A 17377-nucleotide genomic window follows, 5' to 3' on the forward strand; every position below is an offset into this window, starting at 1 on the left:
ACAATTTACAACTTGTGGAGGAACAGAAATGAAATCAGACATGCTGGTCATCCTCGTACAGAAGAGCAAATTTTGCAGCAAATTCATTGGGAGTTAAGCATTGGACAAAAGGCAAGTTTCGGTTTACTGCTAGAAATGCTGAGCTTTGCTGTTCTTGGGGGTATTAATAAGGATAAAAATTACTCAATCATCCAATAAAAAAGAAAGAAAAAAAGAACACGTTCAGATGAATAGTAGAGCCACACATAAAATTGAAGTTAACATTCAGATCACATAATAGATTCTTCTCAGTTGGTTAGCCATGACATAATTAAAATTTGAATTTTTCATAACACAATCAAATTAGAATCAAAGTGATACCAGTAATTCATATGCAAGAGATGGATGTTTCCTGTGGAATACAAAATAATAGTTAATGTGATGAAGGGAGCATGTCATTCATTTTTCTTAGCAGTCTAACCAGAAGAGTTGGACAGAATTACTGGACTTATAACCCTTTCTCTGCTCTTCATAGGAGAAGATATTCGGTCTTTTGACCATTCTTCTAGGGCCTCACGATGGAGTGCGTTCATCCGAATATAAGGGCGTCTTTCTTGGATTAGCCTTTCGGCCTTTTTCCAATCTTCCACCACGCCTAGAGCCACTAATAGAGCACACATGACAGCAACACTTCTTCCATGGCCTAAAACAGAAAGAAATAACAAGGGCAAAGAAAAAGTCAACTACAACACCTTGCTACTTGAACTTATCAAACCAGATTAGGCCAGAAAAGAAATACATGTAATGAATAGCAGCAGATCTGAATAACAAATAAATAATTCTTATGTCATTTCATCTCAACGCTATAATTTAGTTTATATAGAAACTCTTAGGATATAGGTTCAACTAGTCCTAGTTGTAATATGCCTTTATTCTCTCATTAAGAAAAATGATCATATGGCTCCTTGCTAGCAACCTAGTGCTTATAAAAGTTCTAGATATGAATTGCAACAATCACTATGCAGGCAACCTAAAAATGAAATCCCATGCCATCAAACATGTTCTACTACTGTCAGAATGCTAGAAATTTTATGAGAGAACCTGAGACCCATGCCAACCTATTCACCATTTACCTCACAGAAGTTGAAGAAAAGAAGAAACTCACAGAAGGTGTAAGGAAAAACACTGATGTGATTATTGAGGAAGAAAAGGATAATACCTATTGGGGGGGGGGGGGGGGGGGGGGGGGGGGGGAAGTTCCTATTACTGCCTAGTAAAGGAGATAATGGCAGTGGTGATATACTACTGAAGTTCTTGAGGGCTAGAGAGTTCAATGCCAATGAAGCTTTTGAAATATTAAGGAATGCCCTTCAATGGAGGAAAGAAAAACAACATCGATTCGATCCTGAAGGAGAATTTTGATGCTAATCTTGACGCCAAGGCAACCCAGTATGCTACAACAATTTTGACTTGTTTGGGGATAATGAGATGTATAACAGCATACTTGGGACCGAAGAGAACTTTTACCCTCTATCTAGGCTGAGGCATTCTTGGTAAAAAATTCACTTTTGAATTTAAAACTTTGCATGCATAAATTGATTCAATTGATACCGATTTCTCAATGGACATCCTAGTAATGAACTCTTCCACAATCTGCACTAAATTTATCCTGTGGAATTTTAAAAAGGCCAAAGCCCTGGACATGCAAGGAGTGTGTGTGTGTGTGTGTGCTTGGCATTTGGGGGGGGGGGGGGGTCGCTCAAAAGGCTCCTTGCAAAGAAAAAAGATAAAAATAAATAAAAAGGAAAAAAAAAAGGAATGAAAAATATGCCAGTCAATATAAAAATAAATATAAGAAAACATTTTGCTCTCATATTACATTTCCTGTTTTCAATAACTTTTCTATTTCTCTCCATTCAAACGCATTTGAATATGGAAATTAATTTATGGCCAACTTGCATTGTGAAGGAACAGTATTATTTTGTTCCTGTACCTACTCTACATTACACACCAGCAAAAGAAATTTTGTCCAGAATTTGCACTGAAGTCGGGAATCTCAATTGTGGTCAGCTATAGAACTTTCTAAATCTGGTTACTGTCAGGCTACCCTGTGTCAGCTGATACATGAAGATTAGAGCCAATAGTCCAATACAGACCCATGTGCACCCTTCATAGGACAACTCAACCCCGCCCCTCCCACACCAAACCAAACTTTTGAATTTTGAAAACACCAGCAGTAGAAACATCCATTTTCTTATTTCTCTGCTCCAGATATCCACTCATTGCCAAAGTCGACTATCCGATTCAAAGAAAATAAAAATGAAATAAAGTGGCAGCAAACTCCATCTATAACGAAAACCACACACATTCAAAGATTTTAGTTCATAATGATTTTATTTGAAGCGGCAACAGTACGGCACATGACGCAGGATCCTATAGTTTAGCACCTAACAACAAAGAATCTAAGAATTCTGGAGTTGATTTAGAGGATACTGATGGGTCTTATCCAGATCAGTACAGATTAGGTCCATAGGTCATGTTTGGGCTGGGATTTTAGTATTTAGGGCTGGAAGAATCTGAGTAAAAGGGTTGGAACAACATAAACGGAAAGTAGAAAGAAAAATTTTTTTGGAAAAAAAGAAGAAGATCAACCTAGAATCATACTAAGGTTTTTTAGCATCACCCCTATGAGAAGATGCATGATGCATTAAACAAGCAGCTGTGTTTCTCCATATCTTTAATTGCCCTGTGAAAATATCAGTACATAACGTACATAGGTCTCAACCTACGCTGCTTCTCACTGACTTCTGAAAACATTAATGCATGCCTTATATAAGCCTCTACCTACAAAAATTTTTTGTGACTTCAGGAAAAATTAATGATGTCTTATATAGATCTCGGATATTAAAGCCCAACTAAACAGCTGCTGGGAACAGCGCGGAAAGACTGAAATACCTAACTTGTAAAATTAGGATCTCGCTTTGGTGCGGTAGGTAGCCCAAAACGACCTAGTTTGGGGTTGTTTTGGGCAATAAAAAAATAATTTTTTTAAAGTAATAATATAATATTTATTAAATATTATCAATAATTAAAAAATAAAAATATTAAAAAACTAAAAGTATTAAAAAAATAAAAATGAAAGGGGTGGTTGGAGCCGCCCCCATGGCCGGTCTGGGGGTGGATGAACCAACCCCATGGCCAAGGGGGTGGTTCAGCTCCCAAAAGGCCAAAAGAAAAAAATAAAAAATAAAAAAAGATTTGGGTTTTGGCCCTTTAGGGGTGGCTGAACCACCCCCAAGGGCCTGGGGGTGGTTTTGGCCACCCCCATACCGGCCTTGGGGGTGGCCGGAACCACCCCCAGGACCTTGGGGGTGGTCCAACCACCCCCAAAGGACCAAAACCCAAACTTTTTTTTTAAATTTTTTTTTTTTTTTTTCTTTTGGCCTTTTGGGGGTGGTTCCGGCCACCCCCAAAGGACCAAAACCTAAACTTTTTTTTTTTTAATTTTTTTTTTCTTTTGGCCTTTTGGGGGTGGCCGGACCACCCCTTTGGCCAGGGGGTGGTTGGTCCACCCCCAGACCGGCCATGGAGCCACCCCTTTCATTTTTTTTAATATTTTTCTTTTTCTTTAGTTTTTTAATATTTTTCTTTTTCTTTAAAAAAATTATTTTTTTATTGCCAAAACGACCCCAAACTAGGTCGTTTTGGGCTACCGCATGGTGCGGTAGTTTTGCACTACTGCCCCTAAGCCAGATCCGTAAAATTAAATCAAACTCAGTTAAAATAAAACCATCTTATTGCTGCCTGCACCATTCTTCCCTGGCTGCAGAAACTGTCTTCAAGTTTTGAAGAATTCAATTAATATCATTTCCAATTTCTTAAAGGGTTAAATACTCCATACCCCCCTGGGGTTTCACAACTTTATTTTTTCTCCCCTGGGGTTTCATTTTTATCACAGGAGGTCCCTGTGGTTTTGATAAGTGACCAAATTAGTCCATCCGTTAGTTGACCGTTAGTTGACTGTACGGACTGACACGTGGACCAATCAGACGTCGACACGTGGCACATATATTAATTTTTTTTTTTAAAAAAAAGAAAAACCGGAAAAAACTGGGGGTGGCTCGGCCACCACCTTTGGCCATGGGGGTGGCCTGGCCACCCCCATGGCCAAAGGCCACCCCCAAATTGCCAAGGGGGTGGCCGAGCCACCCCCAGTTCGTCCGTTTTTTCTTTTTTCTTTTTTTTTTTAATTTAAAAAGAAAAAACATTTTTTTTTAATTAAAAAAAAAATTAATATATGTGCCACGTGTCGACGTCTGATTGGTCCACGTGTCAGTTTAACGGTCAACTAACGGATGGACTAATTTGGTCACTTATCAAAACCACAGGGACCTCCTGTAATAAAAATGAAACCCCAGGGGGGAAAAAATAAAGTTGGGAAACCCCAGGGGGTTTTGGAGTATTTAACCCTTTCTTAAATTTGATCCTTGACATAGGATAAAAGGCCTTCAGTTTGAATGTTCTCTCTCCTTTGTTAGTAGCAACCACAATGATACCAGAGTATCCTTTCCAATCCGAGTGTCAATTTTTTCAGGAATCAAATCAATAATGGGAACCATCAGTATAGGTCGTGTGGCCTTAACTTGATGCCGCATGTGGAACTATCAAAGTTTGCTTTTCCATCTCTTTTATTTTCCTCGTTCCATGCTCCAGTCTATCAATTCCTCTCAGGAACTCCTTGTAGCAACAACAGGAGTGGAACTTAGATCTTTCAATTCTTTATTCCACAAAGTGTCTTCCTTTACTTCAACTTTATCCTATTCAAGAACAATCTTGCATATCGTCGAGGTGTATTTGACACAGTTGAACTTTTAATTTCCTTTGCTCGAACAACCTGTTTGACCTGGTTCCCTTGCCTTCACGCTTGATGTCCTCTCAGTCAATCAATTTAATAGCTTCCATTTTGTTGAGAGTTTCCTCTATACCATTCAGGTTGCCGATCTGACTCACCTACAAATTGTCTAGGCGTTTTATATTGCTGATTAGGCTCTTTGCCTGTTCCTGGTCTTTGGCTGTATTGCATATTGGTCCAACTCTTGAGCTTATAGTTTAGGTTCACCTAGTTGCTCTCCTTGGTATCCTAGCTTTCCAGCAACCTGTTCTAATTCTTTTTATTTATTTATTTTTCCTGAGCTACAAGGGAAAGGGAAAGTTATACGGAGGGTCTTTCCCACTCTTGATATGATAGAAGAGAGAATGAAAGAAAAACTGGGAATGCTTCCAAACACAAGGTGGAAAAGGGCCCACTTCGCAACCTAATGTGCTCGAGTATTTGCAGTTCTAGAGATCTTTGAAGCTGTCCAACTTTAGAGGAGATGGAGCTGTTGGTGGATATTTGCCATGATAGGTGAGAAGATCTAATCTGAGAAAAATATAGCTTTGTTGATGGCAAAGATAATGATAAGAGTCCCTTTCTAGCAAAAGGAAGTCACACCGATAAGAGGCAGCTAACTTTACCGCCAGCAGGGCAGTATGAGCCTCCCCTCCGTTGACTTCCACTGGAGGAAGGCAGCGAGTGGCTACTGAGATGGTGCTGCCTTTAGAGTCACTAAGGACTGCTGCTGCAACTGCTAAGAGTTCATAGTGGGGACCTCTGGCTTGACTGCTTTATGGATAAGTTGATTTCTTGCAAACCAAATATGATCCATGGTGACTGATGCCATGATTTGGAACTCATGAGTATCCCTTTTGGGGATGGCAAGCAGCCTTGATCCACTATTCAATGGACTGGTTACTGAACACAGAAGTGTCCAAGAGGGTCATTTAGAGCTTCTCCAAATAATTCTTGCTAAAGGGCAGTCCAGAAAAATGTGTTGGATGGATTCTGGATGTCCTTTGCAAATAGGGCAATTCCAAGCTTCCAGATCTCTAGATTCAATGAATTTGCCAATGTTTGATCTCACAGGCAAAGAGTTCCAAACAATTTTCCAGAGTAAGTGCTTTAATCTATGTTGGAGTTTTAAACTTCACAGTCAGTCTTCAGAATCTAAAGGGGAGGGTCTGGTGGGTTGAGGTTGTTCTGTGCTAGATGAATGTTTTGAATTTGCTGGACAGTGATGGGATCAAAAATGTGATGCAACAGAGCAGTATTCTAGGATCAGCTAGAGGGGTTTACTATATTAGCTACTTGAAGTGGGTTCAAAAGGTTGGGGTTAGTATTTGGTTTGAAACTAAGGAGAGAATGGATCCAAGGGGAAGACAAGATATTGATTTTCTGCCCATTTGATATAGCCCGACAAGCACCTTTTTCTACTACTTGTCCATTCTTTAGAGTTCCTTTGCAAAGCCAAGAAGCCCAAGGTTGATCGGAAATTTAAGAAAAGCATCATTCTTCAGGTACTTCGCTTTTAGAGCATCAACCCACAACAAAGATAATTGGTCATCATGTTCCAGCCCAAGTTTGCAAGGAGAGTCGTATTAAGATATTCTTTTAAAAACATGGTTCTACGGCTGAGCCCTCCAACATATATATATATATATATATATTCTTTTATTTTTAGGGGCTGGGACATGAGTGTTTAAGGCTGGAAAAGTCTGAGTAAGGGGCTGAAACACAGCAAAAAACAAGTAACAAGAAAGGAAAATAGAAAGAAAAATGAAAAAGGTAACCTAGCATCACACTAGGTTCTTGAGCATCACTATTCACACCGAAGAGAAAGATGCATCACACGTCCAACCAGCAGTGTTTTCCATATATTTCGTTGCCCCCTGAAAATATCAATACATGCCTTACATAGGCCTCTGTCCATCATTCTTTTTAAGGGCTTCTAGAAAGAGTAATGCATGCCTTCCATAGACCTCACACATAATCAAGCCCAACTAAACAGCTTCTGGGAACAATATGGAAAAACCAAAATACCCCTGATTTCTAAAAACAAGAAGACCTAAATTAAATTAAAACCATCTCATTCTTGCCTGCACCATCCTCATTGAAAAAATATTTCTAGTAAAATAAGACACCACTCTCGGCGCGTCTCAACATAAATTCTGAAGCCTAATCAAGCACTAGAAAGCATGCAACCTACAAACTGAGAAAATAAAACTAAAGAGCTAGCCCATTTGTAGTTTCAATTGAACTCAGTCCTCAGTCCTAGTTTACTTACACAGCCTCAAGATTAGCAGCATATTAATCTAGGACACCCACCAAATTTCATGAGATCTTAATGAAAATCGTAATAGTTGCACCCACAAGAAACAGGGTAGCTGAAATTTAAATATAAACACCATTCTCAGATTATAAACCTTTAGAGGAGGGAAACAAAAAGAACTACAAAAGCAATAATGAGAATTATGCTCCCTCTTGGCTTGTTAATTGTCTTAGGGAATAAACTTCAATCCTAGGCATTAAAGTAAAGACTGGCGTCATTTGCACATGCAAAGGACATATAAGTCATTATTATGCTCACCATTTGCATGTAAAAGCACGTGCAAAGTAATCATGTCTGAGGCATGCACAAAACCAACATGAATTGTATCCAGCATTTCCATTTCACAAGCCAAGATTGGATGCTATGCTATCTAGCCTTAAAAATCAACTATCTATTAGAGTAGTTTTTCCAGGAAAGAATAAGTAGGAAACTTAACACACTAGCAAGATTTTGATTTGAAATTTCACTAGCACGTAAGTGATGCAATGCATAGGTGATTTTCTGTACACTTATATTTAAATTTTGATTGGTTATTTGTTTGTGAGATGTGATTTCTCATGGCAATAGCTAAAAAAAGTTTACAAAACCATGTTTTTCATTACTTCTGAAAATAAAATAATATTGGAAGTATCTTCAAACAAATCATAAGGGATATTGCTATATATGGCTTTAAACTTAGAACATAATAAACCCTAATTCTTATCCTTGCATATAATTAGCAACTACAATTACATGTAACAACACAACTTTAAACCCCACTGATTTAAGTCAGCAATAGTAGTCATAATTATTCATTTCAAATTACAACTAAATCCATCATCGTAGACCATCAAGCATGATCATCTCTCGTATTTATAGCTACATAACACCATCACCAACGTAAAGCTACTTATCACCCAAGAACACCGCCTATCGGTATAGATTCGTAAAAAGTATTACACACCTCACTTATCCCTTCATTTACCTTATTGCCATATATCTCACCATAATTTTCTTATAATGATGTTATATTCTGAGCAACGACTATGAGAAATTGTTAAAGTTCAGAGTTTGAATCCAAAATAAAACTAAGAGGATAATAATTTTATTTTTCTGTAAAAAAAATTATAAAGAAAAACGAATTTGGCTACTATGAGAAAGTCTTAAAAATATAAATGCCAACTATTAAAGATAGTAGATTCATTATATGATAAAAGAGCTACAAAAAAGGAGAAAAAGAAGAACTTTGTTAACACACATCTCTCTGAAAGAAAGGGGGAAAGAAAAAACAACTATCAAGACAAATCTTAGGCCTCCATAGACAGATGACAACACCCACTACGGCAATTCTTACAAGGAAAAGGGAAATGCACAGAGGTGTCTTTGAGGCAATTACAGAAAGCACGACGGACCAATATTAAACAGAGATGGTAGATCAAACTATGGAAAAGAATAACAAAATATCATTATTTGATCAAACTATATTCCAAGTGAAATTAATTAAACGGTTTGAAAGTTGAGTAACATACCATATGCACAGTGGATGAACACAGGCCTGTTCTGAGCTCTCTTTCGACAAGCCCACTGAACAGCAGCCTCGATAGCAGCCGGCTGAGGACTCCTCGTATCCCAAGTTGGGATACACAAATAGGCATGCCCCGAGAATTCCAGCCTTCTTGGCAATTCACAAGTACAATCGACGACAGCTGGGTTACCGGGCGGCAATTTATCCGGCGAAGAAGGCCATCCGCCAACGTATAATCCCTCACAAATTTCAGTATAAGGGGCTTCCCCACTTCCCAATCTCCGCAATGCTGAGAAAGCTCGAACGAAGTTCAAGTAAGGGCTGAACATAATTATGGACCAAATGGAGAAGCTCCCATCTGGGTTCTTGCCCAAGAGCATGGGAAGATCAACAGAAGGATGCGAAGCAATAGAAATTAACAAAGATATCAAAGAGGTATACAAGAATGGCATTGATAACAATGTAAAACCCAAGCTTCTAAGGTGTGCAAAGAACAGGAACATAACAGCTGCCTTGAATCCTATCAAAACTGAAATACCCAAACCCATCTTTTCTTTGCTGCTCAAACTACAATATTGGAACCAAAACTTTCAAATCACCAATTCAAATCATTAAACTTTCAGATTCAAAGATTCAAAGACCCAAAAACCCACCACCAATATTAGAGCAAACACTAAACTCCAATCACCAAGTTAAGCTAAAAACGTGTTCGAGAGTACTACTCTCCTAACAAGCAAAGAAGCTGAACAAGAGAGAATAGGAAGAAGCTGTCAGTGTCACATTAAAGACTCCGAAAGTACTTGAGGAAAGAAGGATCCGGGTTGTGAAAAAAATAAATGGAGGGCTCAGATTGTGTTGGGTATTATTGTAAATGAAACTGTGTCGTTTTCGTGAAATGCGAAAGCAAACGTCATGTGAGTTGACGCCGCCGTTTTAAGGGTCTTTTGCTTCCCAACAAACGCCACCACTGGCCCCCACCGGCACCACCACACCAAACGATGATGGCTCAAGATTGCCGACTTGGGGCTTTGTCAAGGAAGGCCGAGACTATAAAGAAGAAATGGGATTTTGGAGGTTCAAGTTTCGGGGGCACCCGTTTGTTTTTACATGTCTCCGGTGTCGGTTGCTTTTGGTTAGAGATACTTCCAAGCTTGATGCCCTTCTATTTGGATTCTTGGTATACTAGCGCGCACTAAAAACGAGCCTAAGTGCAATCAACGCGCGCGCGCATATATATATATATATATATATAGAAAAATTACAGGTTATTCTCTTAAAGTTGTCAGTGATTTGTAATTTCGCCTCTAAAGTTTCAATTTTTGCAATTCAGGCATTCTGTCAATTAAACCTGCTTTGACTGACGGAACAGTGATCACGTGCGACGCACGTGATTACTTTATGCAGTTTAGTGCCCAAAATACCCCCATCAACATTCTCACCCTCACTCACTCCCTAAACCGGCTGACCCACGCCTTAACTCAGCTCACCCACGCCCCAACCCTGCTGACCCAACCCAACCCAGACTTAGTTACTACAACAAATAAACAAAAGGGAAAGTCTCAGGCATTCCGTCACGCACGAGGTGAATACCTTACTAACTCACGAGCGAAAGGGACGCGACAGAGGGAACCCACCTCCTCGACAACCACTCGACAATCTACCTGACACCCACTCGAGATCAACCCAAAGTTCCAACTTTTGCGCATTTGTGTATGACGAAGTAAGTTTTTGCCTTTATTTGATTCGTAAATTTACACCAAACTGTGTAGTAGCGTTATAGGGTTTTTCGTTAATTGGGGTTTTCTTGAGGGGGTTTTGAAGAGAGAGTAAACTTGGTTGTTTATGTTGGAACAAAAGTGGTCCCCAAAGTGCATAATCTTGTCATGTGAACAAAAGTGGTCCCAAAAGTGTATAATTTTGTTGGATATAGAATTTTAACTGACTTACCATGAAAGTAGGGTTTTCAGTAAATTGGGGTTTTTGTGAGATGATAAATGAGTTATTAATTTTGTAATAATTTTTTAGTTTTGTTCATCTTTTTTCCAATAAACCATTAGAGTTTGGCATGGGGTTTGGTGGTTATGGATGAAGGTTGTCTCTTTCCTTTTTCTTTTTATTAATCAAGTGAGATATTTGGAGTTGAAAGTAAAAGGAAATAATAACATGTTTGAAAAAAAATTAAAAAATGGTTTGGTTTGATTACAATGACCCTACGCAAATAATCCCTCATCAATTTCTCTTTCTTCGCACTTCACTCTTAGGGCTTTTTATTTCTCTTACTTTCTCTACAAGTGGTATTAACATACGTCTGGCTTAAAAAATTATAGAGGCCTTCTTAGTTCTTAAATTCTTTTCTTATGTTCGTCCTAATTTCAAGTATGATATTGTATATATTTAACTTATGCTCTAGAATATGAGTAATTAATATTATACCTTTATCTTACTATGCCTACATGGCAGGGCCTAGTAGTCATTATATATGTATATGTATGTCTATAGAAATACTACTTGAAAATTATGTAGTTTGAGGTAATTAAGAGTTTTGAGACCCTCTATTAGAAGAACCATTTAAAAGGAAATAATAACATGTTTGAAAAAAAATTAAAAAATGATTTGGTTTGTTCAGGTTTAGTTGGAGATTAGTGTGTTGGTTGATCAAATTGGGGGACGATTAGCATCAACTTAGCATAAATCGGTTTCTAGTGACGGTTTTATTTCTGTAGCTTATAGTCTATTGAATAAGACATTTTGTTAATGTTGCCTACATGTATCATGCTGACCACTTGAATTCTCTATATACTTCTTCTTCTTTTTTCTTTATTCTTTTTTGTTCCCTGCCAAATTTTAAAGACAAACTTCACTTAAGCTATAGGTCGATATCTCAATAATCTTTTCCTTCTAATTTGACTTTATTTTAAAAAATATATATATTAAAATTGGGTAATGTTGTCATATATTTAATCCCACACATGCATGTTTGCAAGTGAGATAATTGTTTGCAATGGAGATAGTTGGGTAATTTTGTTCATCTGTTCATCTGTTTCCCAGTAATGTTTCCCAGTAAAAGAATTCTCCCTCCTTCCTATATTGTTTGATCCTGTTTAGAAAATCCAACTTTTTGGGAGGATATCATTTAATGCACTATTATTATTATTATTATTTTAAGAAAGGGATGCACATCTTTTCTTACGTTTAGATCTAGTCTTCTTGTTCATATTTCTACCTAATCGAATCATGCCATGCAAAATGCATCAATTTGCATCATCTGCAGCATTCGGTATAAACTACACAAATAGATACAAAAATTGCAGATATTCAAATCTCAATTATTATTTTAAAATTAAATGATAGGCATTTTGGATTCAACAATATTTAGTATTTCATTAATAAATAGTGATAAATAATAAGGTAAAATCTATAACATTTAGGTCTTTTGAGCTAGAGATTTCAATAAGTGCAATTTAGGGGTATTGGTTAAAATCATTTAATTAGCCAAGTTTCCTCCTTCTTCTTTTTTCTCCTTTTCTTTCTAATGTAATTGACTAAGCTTGACTATTCTATTACGCATGTCTATATTTTTACAGATTTGGCTTTAATTAGTAATCAGCTACATAATGAAATCAGATTCCATGCAAAGTTGAAAATCATTTACTCTAACAGTCAATGTAATATTATAACTCATATTATTGATGGGACACTCCATCTTATGTCATGTGCACACAAGACACCACGCTACACATTCCTCTCAAATATTAAGAAACCTAAACCCTAAATCCTAACCCTAACAAATATTTGAATTATCACCTGGTTGTCTTGCTTTCAAAATATTTGCATGTATTTTTAGGGTTTGAGCTTAGATTTGCATAACTTCATTCTTAAGCAATAATTATATTTGTAAACTTATTTAAAGCTGCTTCTCATACATTTTATTCATTAATTTTGTAGGATGTCTTTGAATCTAGTGTTCGAGGTTAGGTATGGCGGTAGATTCAACAGAAGTTGTGGTTGCAATTACGTGGGGGGAAAAGTTACTGTTCATGGTGAAGGGTATGATCCTAACAACTTGTCTTTTTTTGAGCTTAAAGATATTTGTAAAGACTACGGGTACAAGCCAGGGGATCTAATATACTTAAGAGAACTTGATAAGACGTTAATGGGGGGTTTGCATTTAATCAACTCTGATGCCGGCGTATTGTTCATGGTTGGCTGCCATAAAGGGCAATATATTGTGCATTTGTATGTTGTGTGTTTTGGGGAGGGTCAGGGTGATGTTCAGGATTACGAAGGAGAAGATGATGATGAAGAGGAGGGAAGGGTTGCTTACAATGACCCTTGGTGGAAAGACAAACTCAGTGATGATGAGGATTTATTTGATGTAGATGTTGATGAAGGCGATACTGGAACTGGAGCAGGAACTAGTGAAGCTGGAACCATTGGTGATGGTGATGGTGGTTATGACAATGAGGGTGAGGAGGAAGAAACATGTGATGAAGAAGATGGGAACCATGGTGAGGCCCGCATAACTGATGCTTCTATTAGGTCCGAAAGTGGGCGTAAGAAAAATAAAAATTTGAAGAAGTAGATGATGATGACACAAACTTTGAAATGGCTAGAAGTGACATATTGGAGTCACCACCCCATAGTGATGAGGAAGCTGAAGGGACATCTACAAAAAGGCCCGAATTTCAGCGAATGGACCTAGTTAACCCAGAGCTGCATCTCTACATGACTTTCCCAGGCATACAAACATTTAGAGAAGCTGTTAAAGAGTACAATCTTTTGAGGGACAAGGAAATTAGGTTCAAAAAGAATGAAAGAAGAAAGTCTATTGTTGTGTGTAGGGATGACAAGTGTCGGTACCGAGTATATGCAAGGCAGGTTTCTGATGAACAAACACTTCAGATAAGATCTATGCAGCCTAAACATGTGTGTGGTAGGCAATACAAGAACTCCATTGTGAACTCAACTTGGATATCGAACAAGTTGATTGAGAAGTTTCGAATTCAGCCGAATATGCCCTTGAATGTCATACAACATGAAGTGAAGGAAAAGTGGAAAGTGGATGTGAGTCCAAGTATGATGTACAGGGCTAGGGCCCAGGCATGTCAAAAAATATACGGGAAGCTTGAAGACCAATATGGTCACCTGTGGGATTATTGCGAGACATTGAGACAAACGAATAGGGGAAGCAGTATGATAATGAAGGTTGACAGGCCAAACCCAAATGTGCTCCCAAAGTTTGGAAGATTGTATTTTTCTCTTATTGCAATGAAGAAGGGGTTTCTGGATGGTTGTAGGCCTGTCATAGGGGTGGATGGATGCTTTCTGAAAGGGCCATTCAAGAGACAACTGTTAGCTGTAGTTGGAAGGGATGTGAATAATAATATGTACCCAATCGCATTTGCTGTTGTCGAAGCTAAGACCAAAGACTCTTGGACATGATTTTTGGAAACCTTAGTGTCCGATCTTGGAGTTCATGAACGGGGCTGCAGACCAACATTTATTTTGGATAGATAAAAGGTAAGTTATGTTACATTTAATTTTTGCTCATAATTTTCAAATCACATCTAAAAAAATTTGTTAAATAATTTTATTATTTTGGTAATTTTTTTATGCATTATGAATTTGTTGTGCAGGGTCTCATGCCAGCTTTAGAGTCTGTGCTTCCAACAGCGGATCATCAAATTTGTGTTAGGCATCTGTATGCCAACTTTAGAGACTTGGAGGGCCATAAAGGATTGACATTGAAAGAGCAGTTGTGGGCTGCAGCAACTGTATACACTGAACATGAGTTTACAACTCATATGGAAGAATTGAAGAAACTTAGTAAGGATGCATACGATTACTTGAACAAGATTGACCCCAGTGGGTGGTCTCAGGCTTGGTTTAATGAATCTCCAATGTGTGAGTTGCTAGTGAACAATATCTGTGAGTGTTTCAACTCATACATCCTCGACGCTCGTGACAAGCCTATTTTGACAATGTTGGAAATGATAAGAAAAAAGTTGTTGAAGAGATATCAGGCTAAGAGGGAAGGGATTGCGAAGTTGACGGGAAGGTTGTGCCCTAGGATTGTGCAAAAGTTGGAGGCAATTAGGTTGGACGCAATGGACTGCATTGCAACCTATGCTGGTGATGGAATGTTTGAGGTTTCTACTCCCAACAACAAACAGTATGTTGTAAACCTAAGTAGAAGACGATGTGGTTGCAGGCAATGGGAAATCACTAGAATCTCCTGTCCACATGCATTTGCTGTTGTACTCTATGATTGTGGGAATCCGAAGGACTATGTTGATGAATGGTACACAATCGAGATGTACAAGAAGGCATATGCACCAATAATTTACCCAATGTCTAGTGAGGAACAATGGATAAAGACCAGACATGATCAGTTGGAACCACCTACAATTAGAGTGGCCCCCGGGAGACCAAAGAGGTTAAGAAAGAGGGCTCTTAATGAGAGTAGGGACCCCAAAAATCCAAACCGAATTAGGAAATGTGGAGCAAGGATGAGATGTGCGAAGTGTACTAGTTTGGGTCACAATAAGAGGAGATGTCCACTTAATCAATCTTCAGGAAGTCAGCTTAATACCCCCTGCAGCAAGTGTAAGTGTTATTGAACCCTATTAAATCATCCTTAATATATAACCTGGTTTTAACTGGCTTGTTTTAGACTTTGTATGACATGCTAATATTTGTTTCCAATTTTTTATGCAGTCACAAAGTGTTGAGTCCAATACTCGAACAACTGGTAAAAGCAAGGCACGTGTTGTGGGCAAGGTAGACATTTTTATGCGCTTGTACTGCCATTTTTTTAGGGTTTGTAGGCAAATGTAGTCACTTGACAATTGTTACATTTTATGTTAGCATAAAGCTAAGGCGGTGAAAAGTAGTGGCAGTGGTGGTCCCAGCCAGTCATCAAATGCAGTAAAGGTACTTACAAATGATGTTGTTTTAGTAGTAGGTTTTCTCATACCCAACACATTTGCTAGTTTTTATTAGTTCATAATTTGTTCTTACTTTGTATGGTCTTGTTTAGAATAAAGAGGACTTGAACAAGAACAATACAGCATCTGGGTCAACCACTGGTCCACAAGCATCCACCATACTCAAGATACTTAACTATATGATAGTCGTCTTTACTTTGTACATTTATTCACCTAAACCCTAATATGACATATAACATCTTTGCTACCATCTAGTACTTATTTATTTTGTATTATATATATATATATATATATATATATATATATATATATTTTCATTTGTTGTTTTTGCAGAAGGGTAAGGGGAAAGTTCAGCCTACACATGCTCCACGTGGATTTCTAATCCCCAGACTTGCTGATGAAAGATAGCACACACCTCCCCCTGGATATGGAGCTGAAAGAGGAGCAACACCTCCACCTGTTGAAGACCAATATACCGATCTTGCCCCCTTTGAACCTGGGGCAGGAATTACCTTACTTCCAGCATGGGGCATGGTGGAAGGTACAGAAGATGCCCTTCAAATTCTTGTAATGGTCACAGGAGGTCCTGCATCAAGGACTTGTACATCTGATAGGATTAGAGGTATTTTTCGTAGTACACCTACAAGGGCTCCTATACATATTGACCTCACTGAAGAGGTCCCCGCTACAACTCAACCTTCACGTACAGGGCCTAGAACTAGAGATGGTGGAACTGGACGAAAAACTATGGGTGGTGGACCTGAAGGGCTAAAATGGGGAGGGGATTTGTAGTTCGAGGTGGTGGAGGCAAAGGTGGTGTAGGCATTGAAGTTGCAGGCAGAGGTGGTGTAGGCATAAGTGTTGCAGGCAGAAGTGGTGCAGCTACACCTACTACTACTGCACCTCCTAATGCTGCTGGTATTGGAGCAAAGTCTGATACTATTGCAAAGTTGAAAGGAAAACGCATTGCAACAACAGTTGAAAAGGGTATTGAAATTATGGAAGCCAAGAGGAAACGGCTCAATCCACAATGGAAGCCATAAAGTCATGGACAATTAGCCTTATGTCTTTTATGTGGTTTTGATATGTTTCATTTTTTGGTTCAATTGTTAATGTCTTTTGAAGTTGGTAATGTGTATGTATAATAATATATGTGATTTTCATTTGTAATGTGTATGGATAACAATATATGTGATTTTCATTTGTAATGTGTATGGATAACAATATATGTGGTTGGTTGTTAGATATATGTATGGATAACAGTATATGTGGTAGGAAGTTGGTAATGTGAGCATATAAGTTTTTACCTTGTTGGAAGTGGGTCGGAAATATGAGCATATTTTTTTATGGAAATTGTGAATGTGTTGCAGGCTTAGTTATTTGTTGGAGATTGATCTTGGTTTAAGATGTGAAAGTACATAGTTTTGAAAATGTTGGAAGCAGATGAAAGAAGAAATGTTGACATTTTTTTGGGAAATTGTTTATGTATTGTATGCATGTAATTACTTGCTGCAGATTTTTTTTGTTTAATATATGGAGGTACATAGTTTTTACTTGGTTGGAAGTATGTTGGAAATGTGGACATTTTTTTTATGAAAATTGTGAATGTATTGCATGCTTAGTTACCTGTTGGAGATTGATATTGGTTTAAGATGTGAAAGTACATAGTAGTGAAAATGTTGGAAGTAGATGAAAGAAGAAATGTTGACATTTTTTTTGCAAATTGTTCATGTATTGTA

The 17377-nt window shown here is 38.0% G+C and overlaps 3 protein-coding genes across 3 annotated transcripts; 2 read left to right on the top strand and 1 right to left on the bottom strand.

Moving 5' to 3' along the window:
- Positions 1–307: 307 nt before the first annotated feature.
- Positions 308–9798, bottom strand: LOC132161721 (uncharacterized). Its single transcript, XM_059571906.2, has 2 exons — positions 8696–9798; positions 308–682 (listed from the first exon to the last, which is right to left on the bottom strand). The coding sequence occupies exons 1-2, from the start codon at positions 9237–9239 to the stop codon at positions 456–458; spliced, it is 771 nt and encodes a 256-aa protein (XP_059427889.1). The 5' UTR covers positions 9240–9798; the 3' UTR covers positions 308–455.
- Positions 9799–13296: 3498 nt separating this feature from the next.
- Positions 13297–14133, top strand: LOC148587399 (uncharacterized). Its single transcript, XM_088512590.1, has one exon. The coding sequence runs from the start codon at positions 13297–13299 to the stop codon at positions 14131–14133; it is 837 nt and encodes a 278-aa protein (XP_088368716.1).
- Positions 14134–14360: 227 nt separating this feature from the next.
- On the top strand, positions 14361–16681 carry LOC148587400 (uncharacterized). The gene is made up of 5 exons (XM_088512591.1): positions 14361–15295; positions 15409–15442; positions 15559–15624; positions 16047–16260; positions 16431–16681. Exons 1-5 carry the CDS (start codon positions 14496–14498, stop codon positions 16679–16681), a joined length of 1365 nt encoding a protein of 454 aa, XP_088368717.1. The 5' UTR covers positions 14361–14495.
- Positions 16682–17377: the final 696 nt, after the last annotated feature.

Source organism: Corylus avellana, chromosome 2 (genome assembly GCF_965113065.1).
Source record: "Corylus avellana chromosome 2, dhCorAvel1.hap1.2, whole genome shotgun sequence".
Taxonomy (NCBI): Eukaryota; Viridiplantae; Streptophyta; class Magnoliopsida; order Fagales; family Betulaceae; genus Corylus; species Corylus avellana.